This window comes from Sphaerodactylus townsendi, linkage group LG08 (assembly GCF_021028975.2).
Source record: "Sphaerodactylus townsendi isolate TG3544 linkage group LG08, MPM_Stown_v2.3, whole genome shotgun sequence".
Lineage (NCBI taxonomy): Eukaryota > Metazoa > Chordata > Lepidosauria > Squamata > Sphaerodactylidae > Sphaerodactylus > Sphaerodactylus townsendi.
Genome location: NC_059432.1, coordinates 50,402,274 through 50,427,705, shown reverse-complemented (window position 1 = coordinate 50,427,705; position 25,432 = coordinate 50,402,274). Strand labels below are relative to the sequence as shown.

General features: G+C 39.9%; 1 protein-coding gene and 1 non-coding gene across 2 annotated transcripts in view; both read right to left on the bottom strand.

Annotated features, from left to right (window-relative positions):
• Positions 1-4,693: 4,693 nt before the first annotated feature.
• Positions 4,694-25,432, bottom strand: part of EIF3A (eukaryotic translation initiation factor 3 subunit A) — a 30,734-nt gene continuing 9,995 nt past the window's right edge. Inside the window, exons 7-22 of the mRNA XM_048506198.1 lie at positions 24,079-24,250; positions 23,519-23,623; positions 21,424-21,522; positions 19,515-19,631; positions 17,416-17,601; positions 16,090-16,437; positions 15,223-15,327; positions 15,027-15,140; positions 14,011-14,133; positions 13,213-13,366; positions 12,669-12,853; positions 12,342-12,430; positions 10,231-11,099; positions 8,580-8,754; positions 6,837-7,024; positions 4,694-5,928 (exon numbers count right to left, since the gene is read on the bottom strand). Of these exons, the coding sequence (XP_048362155.1) occupies positions 5,705-5,928; positions 6,837-7,024; positions 8,580-8,754; positions 10,231-11,099; positions 12,342-12,430; positions 12,669-12,853; positions 13,213-13,366; positions 14,011-14,133; positions 15,027-15,140; positions 15,223-15,327; positions 16,090-16,437; positions 17,416-17,601; positions 19,515-19,631; positions 21,424-21,522; positions 23,519-23,623; positions 24,079-24,250 (3,253 nt within the window). The 3' untranslated portion in view covers positions 4,694-5,704. The remainder of the gene's footprint in view (positions 5,929-6,836; positions 7,025-8,579; positions 8,755-10,230; positions 11,100-12,341; positions 12,431-12,668; positions 12,854-13,212; positions 13,367-14,010; positions 14,134-15,026; positions 15,141-15,222; positions 15,328-16,089; positions 16,438-17,415; positions 17,602-19,514; positions 19,632-21,423; positions 21,523-23,518; positions 23,624-24,078; positions 24,251-25,432) is intronic.
• On the bottom strand, positions 19,809-19,941 carry LOC125438668. Its single transcript, XR_007245373.1, has one exon. It is a non-coding gene; the product is annotated as a small nucleolar RNA SNORA19 (small nucleolar RNA).

Here is a 25,432-nt window from a genome sequence, read left to right as displayed (position 1 = left end):
GTGGCGAACCTATGGCACTCCAGATGTTCGTGACTACAATCCCCATCAGCCCCTGCCAGCATGGCCAATTGGCCATGCTAGCAGGGGCTGATGGGAATTGTAGTCCATGAACATCTGGAGTGCCATAGGTTCACCACCACTGGCCTATGCCCTCAGTGGGGCACACAGCAATCCTCCCCCAATCCCCAGCTACCTTAGCCAATGAATGTTTTCTCCACAATTCAGAAAGATTAAGTCATCCTTTAAAATAGATGCTATGTTAAATTCATCAGCATGTCTCTCAAGAATATGAATATCTGTGTTGTTGCATAGAAGTAACATGTCTAGGATGAAATTTAGTATTTTCAAGGTAGTGAATGGGGAACAGGGAAGCTGTTTAGCTGTGTTTGGTAGTCACTTGAAATCAAATTTCCATGTCAATGAGGTTTGGTGGTGGAAAGTGTTGCGTGTTGCCACTGGCAAAAGTTGTTTACGGCCCTGCGTGTTTTTATGGTCACCCTTCCAAATACTAACCAGGCTGACCCACCTTAGCTCACAATATCTAATAAAATCAGGCTAGCCTAGGCTATCCAGATCTGGGTGTCAGTGAGGTTTAGTTACAAATACACGAGCATAGATCAGGCAGAATCAAATTGAATCCATTAAGGAAACTTGTTTAGCAATGCAATTTAGTCTGAGGGCAGATGCTGTAAAAAAATGGAATGGCTTTGCTGTAAACAACTAGGAGAGGTTTTTTAAAAAAACAAGTGCTAGTGGAACTTGCGAACCTTTTAGTTTAATGAAAACTGTCACTGTCCTTTTCAATTATGGGGCTACAAGCTTGTTATGAAGAGAGCAATCTGATATGTGCATTCTCTTTACCAGTTGTGTGCAAATTTCTAGGGGATAGATTTCAGAGGGCTTATCTGCCCAGAAAACATTGAGAAGGCTTCCTGAGCAGGTGAGCAGTATCTAGTCTGTAAATAATAGCACAAAAAGGGGCTATGGGCTACAGGTGTGTGGCTTCCAGTGACATTCAACAGCTATAGCCGCTTACATTTCTTTCAGAAACAAGCTAATAACTGGAATATTTGGAGAGTGCAGATTCTGTATTCTACCACCCTGCTAATAAGTAAACAAGGTGCACTGAAAAAGACTATGAAGTGTTCAGGAAAATTGCCAGGGCCAGCCATGTTTAGGTGTCTATTTAATTGATTTGTTTTATAGGCTGCTCTTCCCCATATGGGCTCAGGATGGCATGCAACATCAGTCAGCAACAATTTTTATTTATTTATTTTTATTTTCCTGTATACTTATCCCACAACTGTTTCTCGGCATCATAATCTCCACTAACGGGTATTATGTTAAAATTAAAACTGTACCCCTTAAAAATCATCATTGACAGCAGTATTAAAGAAGGAAAAAAAGAGGGAACAGGAGAGGCCAATAGATGAATGTGGTTGTTGTCTTCAACTGTAAACCTGGAGGAACAGCTTTGTTTCTGGCAGAAGCCTATAAACTTATGAAATGGGAGGGGTGTGTGAGGGAATTGGTTTTATGGTATATGAGGAAGATCTTTACTGTAGGCTATATTTTACGCATCCTTTTCTCTAGCCTGGGAAATAAGAGGAGGGAGATAGTTCCATTCTTTTCCAATGCACTCCTTACAGTAAAGATAACCCTGCTCAGCACCCTTCTGAGCTTACTACCCAAATAGGGTAGACACATGTTACACATACTGCTTTCCTCTCATATCTAACTTGACTCCATGCCTGAAGACTGATAGCAGTTTGTAACTGGTGCACAAGAATAAGCTTTCACTGTAACCTTGAGAATACGAAAAATATCATTTTGCATCCTTAGTTCTCTGCAGCTGACTGTTGTTTCCTATTACTTTCTTAACATCAAGGGTAAATAGTACTACTTGTACACATAGCTGTTGCAGTTCTGCCAGTTTAAACAGGAATGTGCCGTAACACATTTATTGCTTATGTTCTGTGGCAACTTTCCAAATAAGTTCTAGTATCAAGATTTTGAGGACAGAAAGTTGGAAGGGAAAGAGGTTCTGCAAAGAGTTCATTTTTCTATTAAACCATTTACATCTACAGGACAAAGTTAGGTGTTTAAAGAGAGGCAATGGCTGCCAAGATATCTCATTTGGGCCTTAGACAATGATCAGAAAGCTTCTCCAGATGCCTGATCTATTCAGCCAATAAAACTGAATCATCAAGCACCTGCTTGTGGATTTGAAGTCAGCTCAGTTCATCACACAAGTGCCTAAATAGCAGATTTTTTCAGTATGCAGTATTATGAAACTAATGTTACAGAATTCTACCTGATTAGCTTATTCCAGGAGTGGCCTAGTTCACCATGTCCTCATAAAAAAACAATCTGGTGTTTTTATAATATAAGGCATTTCACACAGTGTAAGGAATCTGGTCCTTCCCCCCGCAAAGGCTTGGATCCTTGGTAAGTAAGCATAGCAGTGGAAAGAAACATTCTATTACATCTAAATACTGAAGTGTTCAAAAACACTAAGTTGCAGTACATTTTAACTAACACAGCATTTCAAAAATTGTTTATTTGGGCAATGCTGAACTACCCAGCAATGCTTGTGCAGGCATGTTGTGTGCCCACTTATAACTGTCTTGGTTAACTGTCTTATTCGCTGTCATGGGAAGCATGAGAGACAAATGCTAGCTAACCTATAGCTGCTAATGACAGACTAATCAATTTGCTTCAGAATTCACTCTATTTTGATGAAGCAAAATTTGGACCCCTAAATTACAGTTTGATTATCATGGTTGTATTCCCCCCTGGCTCAAGGTGACTTACAAACTCAAATTTAGAACAAAACCCCAAACAATACCTGCAGCCTGCATCCCATTAAAAGCCCTAGCAGAGCAGTGTCTTGTAGCACCTCATGAAGAATATAAGCTAGTGCTGACTGCCTCTTCACCACCTCAGGAAGCCCCTTTTCATACAGTTGGGGCTATGACACAAAAATCACAGGTTTTGCCAGGCAGGCCACACTGACAGAGAGAGTAGAAAACAGCCTGAAGAGAGCAATTAACACACTGGGACATATAGGAAAAAGTAGTCCTTTAAGCTGATCCTAGGCCATGAAGGCTTTTGACAACTTCTGAGGTTTAATTAAAGTATCTCCATAATACTTACCTAAACAAGTCAAGACACAGAAGCCCTCCACAAATCCTACTATATTTCCCGTAAAACACACTGGGCACTGGAAAAGTGTAATGCAAGAGACTGCTCGTGAAGCTGTATGCTTCTGAATTACTCTTCATGTATAGAATCCAGAAATCTTTCTATTTTTATGTGCAAATATAGACCATGAAATCCAAAGAAAACTGAAAATAAAGTTTGAAAACACTTAACATTGTTCACATCTAGAACATTGTTCACATCTAGAAGCCCGCTCAAATAGATTTTTCAATGTTAACTCATGGTTTTATTCTAACAGTTAACATACAATTTAGTTTTGTATAATCCCCTTGCAGAACAGGGTAAATAGCTAGGGCTATCTTTAGGCACACCTGGGGCTTTTACCTACCTGTTGGGATTTTTTTTTAAAACCCACCCAAACATCAGCCTCAGAACTGAGCAGGACCTCATGCTGTTTTTGAAACACCAGTTTTAAAAGCAGCTTGCCAGTATGGCGTGGTCAGGTGCTAGTACAATCCCCCTTTCTCCCCCACCAAAAACACCAGCTCCTGCACACACATACAATAACATTTGTGCATTTCTTTGGATACAGCTGTAGATCTGGAGTTTAGCTCCAGGTTCTGAAGAAGCAATTATTACTTAGCAACAAGTCCTTTTCCCAGAGAAGTGCTTTGAAACAGGAAGTTGCAGACATGTCAACCATCTGGCAGGCTGTACGACTCTGATAATATTTTCCCGACTAAATCTATTTCAGGATGGAGGACTACTTCCCAAGGAAACATTTTACTGTGAAGAAGTTTTCCTCCAAATTATCCAACTAGTTGAATGGGAATGATGGGAACTGATGTCTGCACATTTCACAGATATGCATCTGATTCCACACACAAGAACTTATTCATTCAAAGAAAACTGTGAAGAAGTCTGTTGAAGTTCAGAACAAGCAGAACTTACGGACACAAGAGTAAGGCAGGGAGGGGACATTGTGCTGATATCTAGCTTAGCTACATCATGTCCCTGAACATCCTACAGACATTTAGCTTAACTTAAATACCATGTTTTCTTTTGACAGAAATTCTGTAACCAAATTTCTGTAACCGAATTGGCCACATTCCTTAAAGCTGAGATTTGAGTTAATCATAAAAACCTACTCAGTTACTCCAAAAGGGTACTACAGGAGTTGCATTTCTAATAGTTTCTGCTGGCCAAGGTGATGTGTGCTTTAAGTGCTCCACACTGGTGAACAGCAACAATTCCACATGGACTACTGTACTTTTCTCCCTAATCAGGGACTCACACTGGCTTATCATATAATTCTCCCCTCCATCTTAGCCTCACAATAACCACCTTGTAAGGTAAGTTAGGCCAAGGAATTGTAATGGGACCAAGGTCCCCACAGTGAGTTTCCATGGATGAACGGTAATTTAATCCTCACTGTTTCAGATCACAGTCCGACATTCTAACCACACTGGCTTTCACGACTATGACCATACAAAGCTGAAATTCTAATTAAGAGGCCACAACAAAAAGCACATCATTTTGTTAAGTTTATTTATCATTGAAGTTAACACACAGCAGCAAGTTCTGTGTTGGCTTCAATTAAAAACAACCATTCATGTGCTACTTCAACCCACCCCTCACTGAAGTCGACCCAGCCCTTACTACAAAGCACCTGTTTAAAGGCAAAGCACCTACCCCCAAAGACAAGAAACTGGGAAGGAAGGGAAGAGCAAGCAGTTCCTCCAGACCACATATCTGAAATATGACACTATATATAAATGCTTCAAAAGGTTTGAATTATCTATAACAGAAAAAGCAGATAGTCTATTGGCAACTGGGGGTGGGGAAACCTCAGCAGTATGGTTTACTCAAACACTTTCATGTTAAAAGCCTGATGTTTTGTTGTTTTGACACTGTAGTGACATTCACTGTCAGAATAAAGACTGTAAAAGGGTATAAGTATCAGCATTTAAGTGAAATCTACAAAAGAAAAAAAATCCCAGTGAAGCTAGAAGTCCATAACAATTACTGAATGCAATCCAGATTAACACATACTAAATGTGTATATGATCACCAGCAAAAAAAAACAAACCCTCTTTCCATAAAAATACCCCAATATGAAGGTGCTCTTATATCCCCTTAGACCATATGGTTTTTTCAAAGCATAGATTTATAGAATTATAAATGTATGCTTTGTAAACTATACCCAAGTTCAGAGTTACTCAAAATAAACATTAGGTTTACTTTTGACAGATATATGTGCCACTCAAAGTTACTGACAGAGTTATTATTATTTCTTACCACCAAGTGATCTGTCACATATACAACATTTGAAGTTTTGGGTTACCAGTATTTAATTTCCAACTTTTAATTGCAAGTTCTGTGCATGATCAGTCTACGTACAAGTAATAGAATTTCATGCTTCCATATTACCTAGAAAATTTTGTTAAAGAATACCAATTCAAAGTGTTAAAGCACCAACGTTATATTCTGTTATCAAATCAATGCTAAACACCATATGAAAAACCATGTTCAGGTTTTAAACTTAACGTCGCACGGTGGTCCAACCATCTTCATCAGTTTCATTTTTAGTGCGACGAAGGAATTCTTTCTCTTTTTCGGTTCTCCAGGCTCCCTTCTCTTTCTCATCATCTTTTTCTTGCTCTTTTGAGACAGAAGGTGGAGGAGCAGCAGAAACAGGCAGTCGCCGAACCACTTCACGTTCTTCTCGCTCTTCCTTTCGGTCATCGCCTCGTCTCCAGGAGCTCACTAAGAACACAAGACAATATTCAACCCTGCCTTGTTCACTGTCCTCAACAACAGACAGCTGTCGCTGAAGTTGATGATTTGTTGCAATTAGAGGTGTGGGGATCCCACAAAATTGCAGATTTTTACCCCCTCCCCTCCAATTTCAGTTTTCCATCAGAAATATTGGGAAAGCACTAGTGAAAACACACTCCTTTTCTTATAGAAAATGAAGACATTTATACTTTTAAAACTGCATAAATATGCGAAATCGAACAATTGTATATCCTAAGTTATAAATGATATTTCAATGAGTAAAAAGTCATTTAGGTTTGATAGGAAAGTAGGTATTGCATGTAGTTCAATTTCCCCCAAAATTTCCGAACTTTTTTCCTGACCTGCCCACTATTTCTGTGCTTTTAAAATTTCCAAAAATGTTACATCTCCAATTGCAATGCATAATACAGAATCTTCCACCCTGAAAGAACATCAAGAGAGAAACCTGAAACAAAGTTAAAGAATGACAACTATGATGTCATTCTTTAAAAACTATGATGCTTCTTTAAAAAGGGAGGGGGGAGGAACTGAAATGACAGGTTGGAAAATAGCAAAAATGTTTAAGGACTCACCCTTGGATTCAAAGATTAAGAGCATATGCTTTGTATATCTCACAACTTTAAAAGGATATCAAAAGTGAAACAGCATATAAATTCTCTATGGGACAAAAGAATCAACACTAAATGTGTTTCTCCATCTATCAGGAAAGCATTCCAGTTTAACGCAAGTCTACAGTGTGGCTGGATGTGCATTTGTTTTCAAATTAATCTGCTTAAAATATCCATACTTATCCAATGATGCAAACTGGATAATGGAAATGCCCTTCCTTATTACACCCCTCATATATGAAATATATAAACAGAAATCAATCCTACTTTCTTCCCGATCTATTCTGGGAGGTGGTGGTCCTCTCTTTTCTCTTTCTTCTCCACGTCGATCTCGGTCACGGCCACTCCAGTCATCTCTAGAGTCACGACCAGGTCGATCCCGTTCATCACGACGACCTGAATCTCTCCAGCTGGAGGCTTCTTCAGCTGGACCTTTCCTCCAGCCAGCATCATCCCTTTAGTCAAAATATTGTAGAGGAAATTGCTTAATTCCAGTTTCTGCTGAACAGAAAGCAGCTGTATTAAACTAGTTATATAATTTAAAACCTATTTCAATGTAAGCAACTGATCCAATGGAACTGTGGCAGATTTTAAATTTTAAACCATTTTAGGATATTTTGACACATTGGGCTTAAGGGTTTGCTTTTTAGTTTTTCGTGTAAACCTGCAAACATGCATTTGCTTCATTTTTCCAGGAAACTGGCAGTTTGCAGAAAACAAATTAGATGTTTTCCCAAAAATAAGCCAGGGTCTTATATTAATTTTTGCAGCAAAAGCTGCGTAAGAGCTTATTTTTGGGGCAAGTCCTTTTTTTTTGCATCCCAGGAGGCAAGGGTGTTCCTGGGCGTTCTGGGGGGGCGTGGCGGCCGTGTTCCTGAGCATGGGGGGCACGCTCTGGGGGTGGGGGCTTTTTGGGGCCATGGTGGGCACATTCTGGGAGTGTGGGGGGAGGTGCATTCCAGGGGTGTGGCAGGGGCTGTGCTAGAGAATCTGGGAGTAGGGCTTATTTTTGGAGTAGGGCTTATATTTCAACCCTCCTCCAAAAATACCAAAAAATTGTGCTAGGACTTATTTTGGGGAAAACATGGTATATAACACAGGAACACCATAAACCCCTTGAATCTCTCAAATCTGGGTTGTAGTGACACTTGGTAAGGCTTAGTAAGGATTGTAGAATTTGGCTGTTGTGGGTTTTCAGGTCTGTGTGGCCATGATCTGGCAGTTTATGCTTCCAAAGTTTTGTTAGATGAAGGCAAAACATTAGCAGCAAAAACTATCAGGCCATGGCCACACAGCCTAGAAAATCCACAACAGCCAGTTGATTCTGGCCATGAAAGCATTTGACGATACAATTGTAGAATTTGCATTTCAATCTTAAATTGGGATGACAGGTATGTTTTTTATTTACATATTTTAACGTTTTCTAAAAAATTGCAATTCTTGTTTATTGAATCTGTTCAAGGATAACTTTAGTGATGTTCAATAAAGTTCTTAAAGTCAGAATTGCGTGATCATTGTTTGGGATACAAGATTATTATCGAGACCTGGAATAAATACACTTCTAACTGCTCAGTCAGAAGACTGACACTGTTACTCAATGATCATTAGAGAGACTGATCATTCTTCACACAAACTCACAGTTTAGTGGTAAATGCACTGTAACAGAACAAAACCAAACTGGATTTCAAAAATTGATATTCTAATGCACTCTTTTAAATTTGTGCTGAAAGTAAATTGCAAACAATTACGTGGCTTGTATCTCCAAAGCAACAAATGCTAATTTTGACAGTTTAGAATTATGACCTTTTTAAAATAAAATCTATGAAAGTAAATACTGCTGCTGGTTACTACTGAGAACTTGGCTCACACAGCTATATGCCTTCATATGGTGCCACTATCTCTATATTTCTCTGGTGGAGTTATTGACTCCTCATAATATATAAAAAAACTGGGTTCACAGAAGGAAAATAATCTATGAACTCCATTAAAAGCAAAAAAAATATTAAAAACCTAGGACGCCTAAAACGATCTTCTCGATCCAAGTCACGATCTTTGTCAATCTCTCGGTCCTTTTCATTCTCGTCACAATCTTTATCTTTATCCCATTCCCGATCTTCTGAAGGCCTGGAGTCTCGTGGCGGCCCCCAGCTGTCTTCACGAGCTTTTTCTCTTTCTCTCCATCCACCTAACAACAACACATTACAAATTTTTATGGACTAATTTCAGCAGAATATGAATGTACATAAGGTGGACAGGCAGCTAGCGTGAAGATAGCCACGTATTTATAGCAAGTATTTATAGCAAGCAACAAATTATCAAACACTGGTCTACAGACAAATAACAGACTGAATTGAGTCTATGTTGCCTTGAGCCACAACTACACAATTTGAACATTATGTTTGTCCACTATAGGCAGCTATGACGTCATTTCTGGATGAGGAACATGAAATAATTTCTAATTTTGGTTACCAGAATTTTCCTATTATAAAAGCAAATGCTACCAGGAAGCGTGGTGTGAACGGCACAACAACTTGTTTCATGTTGATATATAGTATTTAGTGAAACAGGTACAGATTTTTTTAACCTGTACTTAACACTTGAAAACTCAACATTTTAGGAACCAGAGTAGATTACATGATGAATCACAACTCAGAAGCTCAAATATCAGAATGATTGTGCATTCAATGAGAGTGGTCTGCCTGGCCAACACCTGATCCCCAACCAATCTTCTCAATCCTTACATATTGAAACTCACTGAAGGTTTTTAGAGGTGCAAACAGCACTATTATTTCAATGGGCATTTCTCTGATGAGATACATGTGGATTTTAATGTATATATGTAGGCTTTCTGTACTGAAACTGGCTGGTTATATTTTTTAATTGCTTTTGTTGTTATACGGTACTGGCTGCCTTTAGTCTATGAAGGAAACTTGGGATACAAAATTGTTTCAAATTAAAAATAAATCAAGTTTTAAAATTATGTCTAAAACTATTCCTTTGAAACGTAGTGTTGGAAAAGAGTTTGACACCATGAACAGTCAAAGAAAAAATAAACAGTGGGTTGTAAATCAAATCAAGCATGAAATTTTCCTAGAAGCTAAAGTGACTAAATTGAGGCTATCATACTTTGGTCACATTATGAGACAACAAGAGTCACTGGAAAAGACAATAAAGCTAGGAAAAGTTGAAGGAAGCAGACTCTATAAAGGAAATCATGGTCTTCAGTTTGTAAGACCAAAGCTGTCAGCAATAGGATGCTTTGGAGGTCATTAATTCAGAGTTGAAATGGAGTCGGAAGTGACTTGACAGCACTTAGCACGCACACACAGACACACACAGACGCACAAATGTGCCTGAGGAAACAATGCCAAAAAAGAGAACCATTTGGATATGTTACGTTACAGCACCAGTAATGAAAGGAACAAATGGAAAAGAAACTTTCCATGAATCTGTTTTGGTTCTCATTTTCAATAAACATATTTAGTTTCTTATACAGTTTTCATTACATTCCAGAGAAAATTCAATAATTCAGTCACCTCTCACTAAATAATGCTCATATTACTGTGGCTCAAGAGTAAATGCAGATAGCACTAAGCAGAGTCCGCAGTAATTTAACTGGAGAGGAAACCAAAAATAAGAGTGTTCAAGATCATCAGTTTACCTGGTTTGCCAAAAGGTCTCCAAGGTCCAGGTCTGGAATCATCCCCATGTCTCGAATCGTCTCCACGTCTAGGGCCTCTGTCGTCATCCCCAGTACGCCTGGGTCCACGATCATCATCACGCCTTGAGATTCTATCCTCATCTGCATTACGCCATGATCCCCTATCTTCATCACGTCTTGAAATTCTGTCATCATCCAGCCCCCGCCTTTGGCCCCTGTCATCATCTGTGTTGCGCCAACTAGACCGTTCATCATCCAGCCCCCGCCTCAGGCCTCTGTCATCGTCCAGTCCCCGCCTCGGGCCTCTGTCGTCGTCCAGCCCCCGCCTCGGGCCTCTGTCCTCATCCAGTGCTCGCCTCGGGCCTCTGTCATCATCCAGTCCCCACCTCGGGCCTCTGTCGTCGTCCAGTCCCCGCCTCGGGCCTCTGTCGTCGTCCAGTCCCCGCCTCGGGCCTCTGTCATCGTCCAGCCCCCGCCTCGGGCCTCTGTCATCATCCAGTCCCCGCCTCGGGCCTCTGTCATCGTCCAGCCCCCGCCTTGGGCCTCTGTCATCGTCCAGCCCCCGCCTCGGGCCTCTGTCATCGTCCAGTCCTCGCCTCGGCCCTCTGTCATCATCCAGCCCTCGCCTTGGGCCTCTGTCATCGTCCAGTCCCCTCCTCGGTCCCCGGTCATCCATGGAGCGCCAACTAGGTCTGTCATCATCCTGGGCTCTTTTACTATCTCTTTCTTCATCAAGATCACGCTTCAAGACTTTTTCCTCTGATGCTTCATGGGGGGATGATGCTCTGTCTTCTGGAGCATTCTGTTGAACTGCTTCATCTTTTCTGAAAGGTTTTTCTTCATCACGTGTTTCCCCACGACGCCAGTCTCTGAAAGAGCACAACAAAGTTGTATATGAAAAAAAGTTTGGTTTCAACACAGAAGCACTGTCTAATATTAAATGTATATTTGACTTGTGTTACCCGCCTTGAGCCCCAGTGTAGTGGGGGAAGGGTGAGATACAAATCAAAATATAGACAGACAGACAGACAGACAGACAGACAGACAGACAACTTTCTCTTTTTGGTACATTATGGGAAGAGTGAGTGTACTTCAGCCATACTTCAAAGGAATTTCATAGGTACATCCAAGGAGTATCACAGCTGACAACGACTCCAAGTACTGCAAGAATCTGGGAAGGGTCCCACCAGCTATTCAGAACAGCTTTCTGGGTACCCAGCAGGAAATTCAGAAGATTCTGTGTGCATGAGGAAACCCCAACAGATGCTTCATCTTTGGAAGTTTTGTACCTGTCCTATGTACCCAGTTATGTAAAAGTCACAAAATTGTTTCAATACACCTCCATCCTTGTATTTTTTTATATCTAAGTAGTATTTTTGCTCTATCTAGCCTCCCTGTATCTTAAAGTAACAGGATAACTACATAATGGAAAACTGTACAGTATCAAGGTCATAAATAGCAGAAGTTGATTTAATAGGTCTCAGGTGTCCCTCACACCAGCCCTTGGAATTTTTTTTAAATGAAAAAGAACACAAGGCGTTAAATATCATAATTTAAAATGCAAAAGAGAACTTAAGAACATAATAAAAGTCATGCTGGATCAGACCACGATCCACCAAGTCCAGCAGTCTGTTCACACAGGGGCCAACCAGGTGCCTCTATGCCCACCAAAAAGACGACTGCGGCAGCATTATCCTGCCAGTATTCCACAGTGCCTAATATAACAGGCATGCTCCTCTGATACTGGGCACAATAGGTATGCATCATGACTAGTCTCCATTTTGAGAAGTAGCCATGGATAGCCCAAACCTCCATGGGTAGCCCTATCTTCCAGGAACATTCTTAAAGCCTTCCAGGTTTGCAGTCATCACTGGTGCAAGGAGTTCCACAATTTGAGAAACACTTTACTTTGTCTGCTTTGAATCTCTCACTCTTTCACTTCAGCAGATGACCATGTGTTCCAGGATTATGACAGGGAGGAATTCTTTACCCAAAGGGGTGTGCGTGAATGTGTGGGTTATGTTGACTATTATTTAGTCTTTCATAGTGACAGAATGACAAGAGAATTTTCAACAATTTGTAGACTGTTTAAGCATTATTCCAACAAATACCTTTCTGGTGCTGGGCGTCTCCACTCTGACTCTGGCTCAGCACTTCTTCTCCAGTTACCTTCAGTTTCTCTATCACCCCAGCGAGAGTCCTACATTTAACAAAGCCAAAAACCCTTATTTAAATCTAGAATGGCTTCTGATTATATAATTTTAGAAACATAAACTGCACACATATTATGCTTTAAATGTTTTCATCCTATTTTAAATGTTAGCCTTTGAAATGGGAGAGTTCTTAATTTGTATTCTTTATTTTTATGTCATTTTTCTCCTGCGTAGCCAAAGCAGCAGTATATAAAGAGGATTCAGTTTATTAGAAACAATATTTACCTTCCTCGAAAGTGGATCTTCATGGCTTCTCCTCTCTTCCTCTCGACGACGCTCTCTCTCTTCAATCTCCAGTTCTCTCTGGCGTTTCTTCCTCTCCATTTCCTCTAGTTTTCTGACCTGTTCCTGATATTCAAGCATTTTTTGCTCACGTTCTTCACGTTCAGCACGTTCTTTTTCTTCTTGTTCTGCCAAGACAATGATGCAGGCAACTCTTCTCAAAATTCATAACCAATAAGATCACCAGTTTGAAGATGTCTACCACTTCTTCACAACTGTTGATTCTGGATTCTATACAAATAAGTACCATTTCTCATGCAGAAGGGGAGGTTAATGTGTGGGCTGTGTTGGGGAGGGGAGGTTTATGCAAGTAATATTTCATACATCTAAAATTTCATATAATTTTTGCAAATGGTAAAATTTATTTCACAAGAAGCAACTGTAGAACATTTCTATCTGGAGAAGCAACATTGTGACTGTAAGAAAATATATGAACATATGAACAAAAAGATAACATTGTTTTCAGCAACACCACTTCAGCATTTACCCTTAAGCATCTTCTCCTCCTTCAGCCTTTCTTCTTCCTCCTGCTTCTCCTGGTAATAAGTAATACGCCTTTCCTCTTTGCGCTGTCTCTTCCGTTCCTCCATACGGTTATGCCTTTCTTCTGCCAGTCGTTCTTGAAATTGTTTAAGTTTTTCCTGAAAAATGTTGTGTGTGTGTAAATACATATGTAAATCCAGCTGAATAAAACAGTTCAGGAGAGAATTTCTATAAAACAGGACTATATCGTATCAAAATAGTTTAGAAAGGTATTTTTGAACTACATCACATTGTTCAATTAAGTATTGTCTGTTTTATCCTGCTTTCACTACACTGTTTTATACTTTTGAAACACCATGTTCTGCATTATGTAACGTACCATGTCTAATGCTTTATCCTTTGTTTCAGATTCTGTTAACTTAATCCTATTACAATGGTTATTAGTTTTCTCATCCTAGTGACTAGACTGACTTACTACACTCTGTAATCTGCTTTGAGTCTCACTGAAACAAGTGGACTATAAATAGAGTAAATAAATAAAAATAAAATAACCCCATTAATTCAATCCTGAATCCTCAGGAGGAACTAATTAACACAGAACTGGTAGTAAAATCAAAGAGTTTTTAAATCAGACCATCACTTTAAAAATGCCTCTCTGCTGATGCTCTTGGAATGCAGAAGGCACAAATATGGCAAAAGGAAGACAGACTCATACCACTCCTCATTCAGTCTTCTAGAAAAATCCACTTCATAATCTCAAGGTGCAATCTCATACATGGGCTGTAGAGAAAATCAGATTTACCTCATAAACAGATTTCCTTGCTGCCTTGAGCCTAGCTACAAATAAATCTCTGTCTTCCATCATCCTTGATAGTCTGCCCTTATGCTCAAGGGCCTTTTCACGCTCCAATTGCATGGTTGTAATCTGTAACATATGCAAAACAAAGTCAAAATTAAACCAAAACATGATTTCTCCAACACATCCTTTGTATCTTTCCTGGCTTCACAGTCCTCCTACCCCTACCTTGTTCAATATCAAATTTAGAATTTAGAGACCCAGTTGATCTTTAGGAAAAACATACCAGAGAAACCTAGTATCACAGGTGGGAGTCAGCAGGTTGGCACCACTTCGGCAGAACCGGTTGTTAAAATGCTTGTAAACAACCAGTTGTTAAATTATTTGAATCCCACCACCGGAACCGGTTGTTAAATTATTTGAATCCCACCACTGCCTAGTATATACAAATTAATTCACTTACTATGTACTGGGGCTAGAAAAGTATTTAGATCACATTTCTTACAATGAAAATAATGATTTTGAGTTTTAAACTAAATAAAATCCTGTTATGATTATTGTTATGCCAAATAAAGGCTTATTATTAAATAAATAAAATCCAAGATTGCCAAACCATAAACATTGTGAAACATTAAAATAACACAATTTGGAAATCAAACCCAGGTTGAGATTGTCTGATTATATTGTGATGGATCAGTTCCACTAACAGGGTTCTTTTTCTCTAGTGAAAGGTGTCTTCAGCAAGCAAAACAGCCTTATGCATGGGTCAAAAGCTCATTGGGCCGAAGAAGGCATTGCTATTAAAGGAACGGATCCACAGGATCTAACTTAATATACGCAGAAATTCTCTTGTCACAGTTCAGAATTCTGCCATCAACACTTGAAGTGTGAAATGCTAATAATAATGCTGACTACTGGGACAAATGAAATCATTATAGAATATTATTTATTCAGACGGATAGAGAAGAAATATCAAAAGTAACATGTCTCTCAAACCCAAGAATTTTCCTTCAAAACCTCACCCTCTCCTCTTCTTGCTGCTCCCAAAGCTCCATATCTCTGATTCTTTGCTCTTCATAGGCACTCTTAATGAGAGGAATTTCTTCTAAGCGCTTTGCTCTTTCAAAATGGTCAATCTAAATAAAGGCAGAAAATGACATCAACCAGGTTAAAATGGAAAGGGAAAAAATTTCCTCAGCATCTTCTTTTTTAAATTACCTTTTTCTCCTGATTCTTCAGACGCTCCTGAAGTTCCTTTTTTTCTTTCTCCAGCTGTTCAACTTGTTTTGCCATAATGAAATCAGGATCCAATTCTTCAAGATCCTAAATCATAAATTAGAAGTTGAAGAATAAAAGTCAAGTCAACTTTATTGTAGAGGGGTGGCACAACTATGTCTTGCAGGCCCTGCAGAATTGCAAAAAAAGCTCACAAAAGCCTCACAGCTAATAACCAAATCCCTACTATTCTGGAATCCCGGTGAAAAAGGAGTCAAAGGCCAAATATATAGTCCCATGTGTATTAATGCTCCTCAGACAACCTTCTCCTTGTGGTTCCCTCACCTAAAAGCATCCATCTGAAAACACTAAGGTTACAGGTGTTCCCTGTGACACACCCATTCTTCTGGAATGGCTTACAGAAGCAGATGCAGAGATGCCTTTATTTTCTGCATTCAGAAAGGCTGTTTTATTCCAGAGGTGATTGGGTGCTGACTGAACTGCTGTGTTTGGCTGAACTTTTAACTCTTCGTTTTAATGGTGTGCCATGCCCCAATATTTGTACAGTTATGGCTGGCATAACTCGATAGGCAGAAGATCTCTGTTTCTCACCTTTTGTAAAAGTTCTGGGATGGGACTAGAACACAGCAGTAGGGCAGAGTACTGCATGAGGGTCTGAAATTCAGTTCCTATCACACCCCTCAAGTTAAAAGGATCTCAAGCAGCAAGAGTAGAAAAGTTCTCTACCAGATGATCTCAGAAAGCATAACTCTAGAACCCAGCCTCACAGATTCTGCAAAATAATTCTTAATTAATAGATTAAAATGAATGTCATCTGCACAATCTGAGGATAATCAAATGGTTTTTTACTTCAATGTCAATATCTTTGAAGGCCTTGGCTCCCAGTTCAGTCTTCTTAATCTGCTCCAGTCGTTCACGAACAGTCTTCTTTTTGATTTGTTCATGTTCCTGCAGAATGCGCTCTTTTTCTCTCTCCTTTGCCTCCTGCCGCAGCCTCTCCTCTTCAGCTTTGCGAACCTTTTGAAGTTCAGCCTCACGCTGTTCCAACTCTTCTTTTTCACGCTGAATATTCAAATTCTCAAGACGTTCCTTTCTTTCCTCAATGGTCTGACGTCGAGCAAGGATACGCTGATGCTCTTTCCGTGAATTTTTTAAGTAAGCTGTTACAGCCTGTTGATGCTGCTCTTCCTTCTCTAGCTAAGATTAAAAAGCATAGCAAAACACACTGTGAGAGGCGAAAGCATGGCAGAACTACAAAGTACTACTGCATTTTTTTTGTTATGTTGCGATCCTGAGATGACTTACTCCAGTTGCTGAAATAAATGAGTTCAGAATGAATAGCTCTGCATGGGATTAATTACTCCAAACAAACTAGCACACACAATGTGTAAAAAAGTTTATGTTGGAATGCACTGCTGTTTAGAACACTAGTAAAATTAAATATACAGGAAATACTAAGCAGCCTTTAACATGGACAACATAACTCTTTAACACAGTGGTTCTCAACCTTCCTAATGCTGCGACCCTTTAATACAATTCCTCATGTTGTGGTGACCCGCAACCATAAAATTATTTGTGTCTCGGTTCCTAAGACCATCGGAAATATGTGTTCTCCGATGGTCTTAGGCGACCCCTGTGAAAGGGTTGTTCAATCCCCAAAGGAGTCGCGACCCACAGGTTGAGAACCGCTGCTTTAACACTTTCATCCCATAACTATGCATACGCAGGATTTGAAGAGGACCTTACTGTGATGCAATAACATAAATGTGAAACTGGAGTGCAACAAGATTTTACACATTTTCAAAACAAAAGTCATCTGAACATTTTTTCTGCCAATATAACTATGACAGGACTGAATAATTTAGAAAACACAGAGTATTTATAAATTTCACTGAATAGTGATTACCAGGACAAGTACTACCATCTCTTATTGAGATCATTGGCAATCATTGTATACAAAGATTCTCTCCCTCCAAGACTGAAAAAAATTGCTGCAATTTAGCAAACCGTGAATCACAGATGCACTGAAGAAGAATGAGCCAACAGATGTCTCAAGTCCAAAGTAACAAAAGTGAAAACAGGAACTATTCAAATGATGACCAAAAACACCAATCCCTTTCCCACAAGACTTTCATGGGTACTCCTTCAAAGGTTTTCCAAAACCTAATGACTTACCAACAAGTGAGGTGGCTTAATCACCTCAAGAGCCTTTGCTAGCGCAGAAGACATAGCAGTCAGCTGGTTCCTGATCTGCTCAGAAGGCATGCTTTGCAGCTGCGGTCCAACAGGAGCATCTTCCCGAGTACAGTAATTCAAATCTGATCCAAAGCTCAGTGTTCGAGTGGTGTGATCAATACGAACCTTTTAACATTTGAAAGTAAAACTATTTATTTATGTCTTAGGATAATATTCTGTAGTCTATTTTTATAGCTGTGTTAAAGTTTTCCACTAACATTTTCCCCACACTCGACACTGAGTGCTGAGATTAGTACAGTATATATGATTCATCCTTCTTAAACGAAATAGTAAAAGACGACAGATTAAATTAGAGTGGATCTAATGAAATGTAATCTTTGTAAGTTAATGAAGTAAGTCTCTACGATTTCCCTGAATACTACACTTCAAGCTGCTCTTAATGATTAGGGGACCCCCAGGAACCATGTAGGATACAGCAGAGGGGCTGAAACTTGAGGGAGAAATATTGTAAATCATTCCCTCCCCTCCTCTATGACTACAAAGCAAGAGGTTGTGCTGACTGAATGCTTCTATGTGTTTTCTACTAATTCTCCCTTCTTATTGCAGCTCCCTGTGCCACATCCCACTCCATTCCTTTCATTAATAAGCCCTTTTGACCAGAGCATACTGGATCAGGAGCTGTCAACAGAAGAGTCACAATCCAGGGTTCAACAGGAAGCTATTATCTAATCAAGATAGCCATCATCCAAAGATTTGAGTACTATCCTCTGATCACAAAATAATGTAAGAAGGATCTCTTTATTGCACCAGACTTGAAACAGCAAAATGAGCCAAGAATGGGGTTGTGGGCAAGGCACCCCAATTCTTTGGTCAGTAAAACATTCAGCCTGCTAAGCATGAAAGCTCACCTGTGATTGTAAGAACATTTAAATATGATGGCAGGATTGGAGGGGATGAAATTCCTAATGCAAAACAGAGCACCTGAGCCTTGCATACAATGGCACAGTAACATGATCCAAATTAATTGCCCTCTTTTTGATCATCCTCAGTGCTTCCTGATAGCCCATATTCCTAATCACAATGAGAGAAGGCCAAGGGACTTGAGTCTATCTGCATGCATCTCCCAAACTGTTCTGAAAGTATATTTCTTCAGAGATGCAAGACTGCATCCAGCGCTCCCCCCCCCACCCCAAAGACATTGGCCACATCCAGCTCTGTTCCAAAAATTTCTCCAATCCAGAGGAAGAGCTTTGCGAGAGGGAAAGGTTTATTCTGAGAACTTGTTCCATTCATCAATTATTGGATCTCATCTATTATCTTTAATTACCTGAATTTCTAATTATACTTCTTCTAGCAATAAAGCCTGGCATAGGGGAAAATACAATGGGCTCTAAAAAGCAATGTCAACAATCGGCGCACCCTGTCCCTTTTTACAGTAAATAATGCACTTACATTAGAGCGGCCGACCCCCTCCATTCCTGTGCAGCTGTTTTAAAAGTTCCAAACACACAGAAACAGTGTGCAAACGCCCACACCAGTACTTGTGCAACACTGCACTGGGTGCATGCCAAGCAGGAAAGAAACAAAGTGTGTACGTCACGTGGGGGGAAGGGATATGGTGTGTTGTGGGGTGGGAGAAAGTCTCTTCCCCGCACCATAAAATCTGAGAGGAGAAAGTGGGAAAAGGGAGGGGGTGCTGTTTCCTTGTGGCTGGCAAGTCTCAAGAGGAAAACTGTTGTCTCACTTTTTAAAGGGCTAAATAGGTGTGTGAGTGGCCTACCCACTCCGACTGCAGGCCTGAACAGTATTTTTAAAAAATGAGTCATCGCAAACACGTCTTGCTTTTATATATAACAGTAACTTTTACATATCCAATCAACTGACTAAATATTTTTGTAAAAATCTGCAGCAACAAAAAAAATTAAGAATAAATTAGCCTAATATTCATTGTTTGTATCTAGAAGAACAAAACAGTTTCACACGTGAACAGGTTTTAACAGGCTTTAATCCATAATCTCAGATTCACTTAAAAGAACAAAGCATCTGAACATTTTGAAGAGTACTGCTATAACACTTACTTGCAAGTCACAATGCCTGGCTGCATCTACTATTGCACGCTCCAGTTGGAAAGCATCAACAAAAGGAACCAGAGTAGTCAGACGAGAAAAGTCAATGGACTGATAAATTTGGGCCACCTGCATGACAGAAAAATATTCAGCTTTTTTCCAATTAATAATTCTAAATGACTGCAAGTACTATTGAGAGTTAACTTTAGCTTTAAAATATTAACAATAATTATTGGTCAACATTTAAGTAAAATGTATGGTTTCAGAATGTATTTAAACGAGCCTGATAATTCTATCAACAGGCTAATATGTATGAAAGAGACTGGCAGGTGTCACTATTTACAGTAACAGTGCTAATTAGCTTTCAAATTGTTACTTTAGCACATCAGAAATAACACTGCTTACCAATGCAAAGAAAGCAGGTCAATGAAATGTGCGTTTGAAAAACCAAGATGTTAAAGGCCAGTATCTTTATGCGTCCTTCTGCTGGTCAAGGAGATGCCTTGTGTTGCAAGAGGTTCTACTGATGCAGTAAACAAGACTTCCCACTTCTTCCCCACCTCACTGCTGGTCTCCTATGATTTATCTGTATTTGTCCACCAACATCTAGTATTCTTTTAGGCATGCACAAGAAGCTGCTAGGGAATGGGGAAAGCAGGAAAGATCACTGATGCCTTTTGTTAGTGCTGCACAGATCCAATCGAAAAATTCTGAATTTTAAAATGCCACATACATGGAATGTATGAATGATTCAGCAAATTGCATAAACAAATGGGTAAAATATCTCATACTAAAATTATTAAAAAGAATTGATAGGATGCTGACAAATAGGTTATTGCCTTCCTCGTGCACTTTTTATGTTGAGTGGTAGAGGTCTGACATGAGCCAATGGGAGAACTTTGACTATTTTGATGCTGGCTCTTTCATGTGAAAAACTTAGGCAATGATCCTTTTTTAAAATATGAGTTTCAAGCAGTGAGCACTTTGGTGCTGCTTACAGACAATTCAGAGCACAGAGGAACAGTTGCAAACTATTTTTAACAGTTCAGGATTTTACTGTTAAGGCAAAAATCCAAGGCCTCATAACCAAAGAAACAGAGCTACTGCTGAATTACAGTTCCATATTGCTTTCTAATGTTAACACGGCTTCCTTGCATGACAGGGCATATCACACTGATAAGTACCACACTAGTAACACATCTCCTCGAAAAGCAAAGATTACTGCTCCAACCTCCTGGACAGATGTTGCAGAGTTTACTCTGCACAGAATCATGACAAACTGCAACAACCATGTTGTTCATTTAATGTAGAAACTGAACATCATAGACAACTGTCAATCACACCAAACAACAACAACCTAGTTACATCCTAGTTACAGGTGCAATTAAAATAAGACTCTCTTTCAAAGATTTGAATCAACAGAACAGAACTACACTTCCGCATTTGATGGATTTTGAGGTGCAAAGAAATTTACATCCCCAACCAAAGCCCTCATCAGCAGGATGAGGTGCTGATGCGGCACTGCTGCCTCCAAGAGGGCTTTCTAGCAGTGCAGGGAGCACAATATGACAACACCCCACCCTCCCCGGTGGAAAGAGGTTACAGAGCGGCATAAGTCCGAGGGTTGGGGTGCCATGCTCCTGGCCCTAAACTCTAGGTGGAACGCTCCTACCTCTCCCTGCTTCCCACTGGTGTCTGATCAGGTTCTGCAGGGGGCTAAGAGGCAGGCGGCCATCAGCGCATCTGCCTTCTCAGCCAGAATAAGTGGCCTGGGGAGGGCAAACGTGCTGATGCAAGTCTTTTTGTCCCCCCTCCAGATGTTGTCCCCACTCTCTCAAGCCTTTTTGTCTCCCCCTCCAGATGTTAGAAAAAAGTTACCTCAACCATTCACTACTTTTAAAAACTTGGTTTATAGTCATACCTGCTGAAGAAGTCTGAGGATAGTATTGTTTTGCAGATGAGGGATATACAACTGCAGTTCTGGTTCCTTTTCAGATTGGTCTCTTACCCAGTTTAGAACCTAAAACAGAATCATTCAGAGGCTTATAAGACACCCGGGCTAGTTCAGGCAACATAACATTCTGAAAGTACTGAACACCCTCATTCACATCCATACCCAGTTCTTTCCAAATGGTCACTTTCAGGAACCATTTTAACATTCAAGTGACAAACTCACAAATCTTGGCTAATGAAACTTTAGCAACACTGCAACACGCTTCTGTTCTGCTGGGATTATAAGAATTTTGACAGACCTGGTTGCTTCTAATTTGCACACTTTTACTACTCATGAAAGTTCACTTTGGAATGTGGGAAGAGCTCAAACAAGTGAATCTAAAGAATCCTTTAAACTTTTCCAGAAAATTACCCTCAAGACCAAACTTAGCCTTCCACTTTAAATATAATCAGTTCAAACACTAGTGTGTCTTTTTGATGTTTCATAATGTGAACATCAAGTTCAATTTTGTTCGAATGTGTACATCAAGTTCGGTGATGACTAACATTTGCACACTGCTAGTACACTTTTATTATCTAGGATTATCAGAAATTTATTTGTTCTTCAACATTCTAAAAACAAGCCAATGAAATATGTTTTAACCCATACAATTCAAAACAACTCTCTGAACACATATCTACTGAACACATATCTGATCCAGCAGGCTCTTTCTTATGTTCACTAATAGGCAACTATTCACTTTTCTGGCTAATACCACAAGCCACTTTTACACAGGTTTGAAATTCTTCTTGCTATCAGTACCATTTTTCGTAGTTCAATGAAGAAGTCTCTGAAACGCTATTTTTTAATCTGTATGACAAGTAGTTTTTTATTTTGTAGTGTGTACATGACTTCAAATTAATCCATAATACAGGACAAATTTCCTTCATTTTAGGAAGCATGCCAAAGTGTTAGGAGATGAACTTATTTGCAGCCTTTAAGGTTTTATATGTTAATGGTAATTATACTTCTGAATTATTACTATTAAAAAACCTATTCCTAAACTGTTTACAGTTGCTTGTCATATTTTTAAAATTATAACAAAAGTGTTGTAGTGTATACAGTGGAGTATTATTATAACAAAAAGCTAACTGCTACTCCTCACCTAAGTATTGTATTTCAACTGAGACACGAGACACTTACAATAAATAACTGATAAAAATACCAGGTGCCATGATGAAATTTGTAAGCACCGTGGCATCTAAGATTTATTGCTTTATCTTGTTAGAAATTATTGGGTTTTTAAAAACTGGAATGTTTTTTATACAGCCTTCTAAAATCAATTCTGTACACTGTTAACATATCCTGCCTTGGCTCTGGGGCTGAGCGAATGGTCCCGGCAGGGAGGCGGGGTTGACAGCAGCTGCACCATCCCCTCCCCCCCTAACGTGGCTACGCAGGCACGGGTGGCCAGCTGGTCACCACAGCAACGCCAGACTGTGGGTGGGGGGAGGGTCCCCGGGGTGCAGGCGGCAGCTGCAACTCCATGCAGAGTCGCAAGAGCAACCTGCTGCAGCCTCACATGCAAATGGTCTGGGGCATTCCCAGGGCAATTTAAAAATGGCCCATGTGGAAAGGGCCCAAGTGTGACACAGATTCTCCCTCTCCCTGTTGCAGCTTCAGAAGCAGCAATTTAATGGGACAGAAGTTAGAGGGAACTCTTTAAATCCTTAATCTTTGCCCACAAATATAACTTTGCCAAATTAAAAAATCATTATCTCCAAGTTGCTTTTACATCTGCTGAGGAAAATGTGTAAGGATACACGTTTCCCCAAAAGAGGATAAAACAGTTGGAAACAGGGGTGCTTTGCTGTGGGGGGGAAAAGTGTTGTCCCCCTTCCCCCATCTAGTCTACTACCTTAAATTGCTGACCACCACCACCACCAACCCCACCCCCACCCCAGTAAAACCTCTTTTAAAGAACAACCTCAGAGAAAAAAAAATGATTATGGAAAAGCACAGTGTCCCAACCAACAATTTCAAAAAGGACTACATACAAGTGAAATGGAAGTCCTCCATTTACCTTACAAACACGACCACATAACTTCAGTGGGTGAAAATCTACTTCCAGCCAGTTATAAAGTTCTTTCACATCCGGGACAACATACTGTACAACATTGAATCTCACCTATGAAGAAATATTATGGAAGTTGTTATTTTGTTAAGTTCAAGAAGACTGCTAGACAGCATTACTGCAATGCTGATATCACCAAGTTTTGTTTTAAGCAAATAATTTAGCCAATTAATATTTAAGGAATAGTTTTGCAAGCATCATGATGGGGCCATGCTTCTTCAGCTGCAACAATGTGCAGAATGTCACCTTTGTTAGATTGCTTGCGGAAGCAATGCAAGTCATAACTTATGTCCCCTTGGACATGAATAGCTCTAGTTCTAACTAGCAAAGCATCCCTTAGAGACTGCAATTACAAAGACAAAGTAGAAGCAGAGAGAACTAAAGAAACCAATAGCTTTTACTAATATTTGGTAGTTATCAGAATATTATTCAGTACTTCCAAGTGTCATTCATGCAACTTTTGATCAAGGACATAAATGATCTAAAAGTTACTTTCTAAATATTACTACCATGTCATTAATGAGAGAGATTCGTGTAGGAGGAGCCTGAAGTCCCAGGAGCGTTGCTAACCGCCTTTGCTTTTCAACAATTATGCCATCCATGTCCAAAAGACGAGCAATGTCAGTTCGCTCTGGAGTTATTGGGATTGACAGAGTGGCCAAGAGGACTCTTGTTGACATCCTGCCAATAAAAGATTGGAGAAACAAAGTAAGTATAGCATTGCTTCATTTATGATCGACTTTTCCTCTTTCACATCACTTTCACATCATCACCCATACAATCCCAAATAGGTCATAGAATCATAGAGTTGGAAGGGACCACAAGGGCCATCAAATCCAACCCCCTGCAATGCAGGAACACACAATCAAAGCACCCCTGACAGATGGCCATCCAGACTCTGTTTAAAAACCTCCACTACACTCAGAGGAAGTATAGCCCTGTTAAGAAGTTCCTTCTAATGTTTAGATGGAATCTTTTTTCCTGCAACTTGAACCCATGATTCCTTGTCCTAATATCTGGAGCAACAGAAAACAAGCTTGCTCCCTCTTCGATGTGACATCCCTTCAAATATTTAAACATGGCTATCATGTCACCCCTTAACCTTCTCTTAACCAAACTAAACATAACCAGCTCCCTAAGTCTCTCCTCATAGGGCATGGATTCCAGAACTTTTACCATTTTGGTCGCCCTCCTCTGGACCCAATCCAGTTTGTCAATATCCTTCTTGAATTGCGGTGTCCAGAACTGAACACAATATTCGAGGTGAGGTCTGACCAATGCAGAATAGAGAGGTACTATTACGTCCCTTGATCTAGACACTATACTCCTACTGATGAATAGGCTTTCTTGGCAGCTGCATCATACTGCTGACTCGTGTGGTCTACTAAGACTCTCAGATTCCTTTCACATGCACTGTTGTCAAATCAGGTGTCACCCATCCTATATCTGTGCATTTAAAATTTTCTGTCTGAGTGGAATATCTTACATTTATCTCTGTTGAAGTTCATTTTGTTAGCTTTGGCCCATCTCTCTAACCTGTCCAGGTCATTTTGATTCCTGTCTCTGTCCTCTGGGGTATTAGCTACTCCTCCTAATTTGGTGTCATCTGCAAATATGATTAGCATGCCCTCCATTTCATCATCCAAGTCACTGATAAAAAATATTGAATAGCACTGGGCCCAGGACAGAACCCTGTGGCACCCCACTAGTCACTTCTCTCCAGGATGAAGATGAGCCATTGATGAGCACCTTTGGGTTCGGTCAGTCAACTAATTGCAAATCCATCTAGCAGTGGCACTGTCCAGTCCACATTTTACTAGCTTACTTGCAAGAATGTCACGGGTCACCTTATCAAAGGCTTTA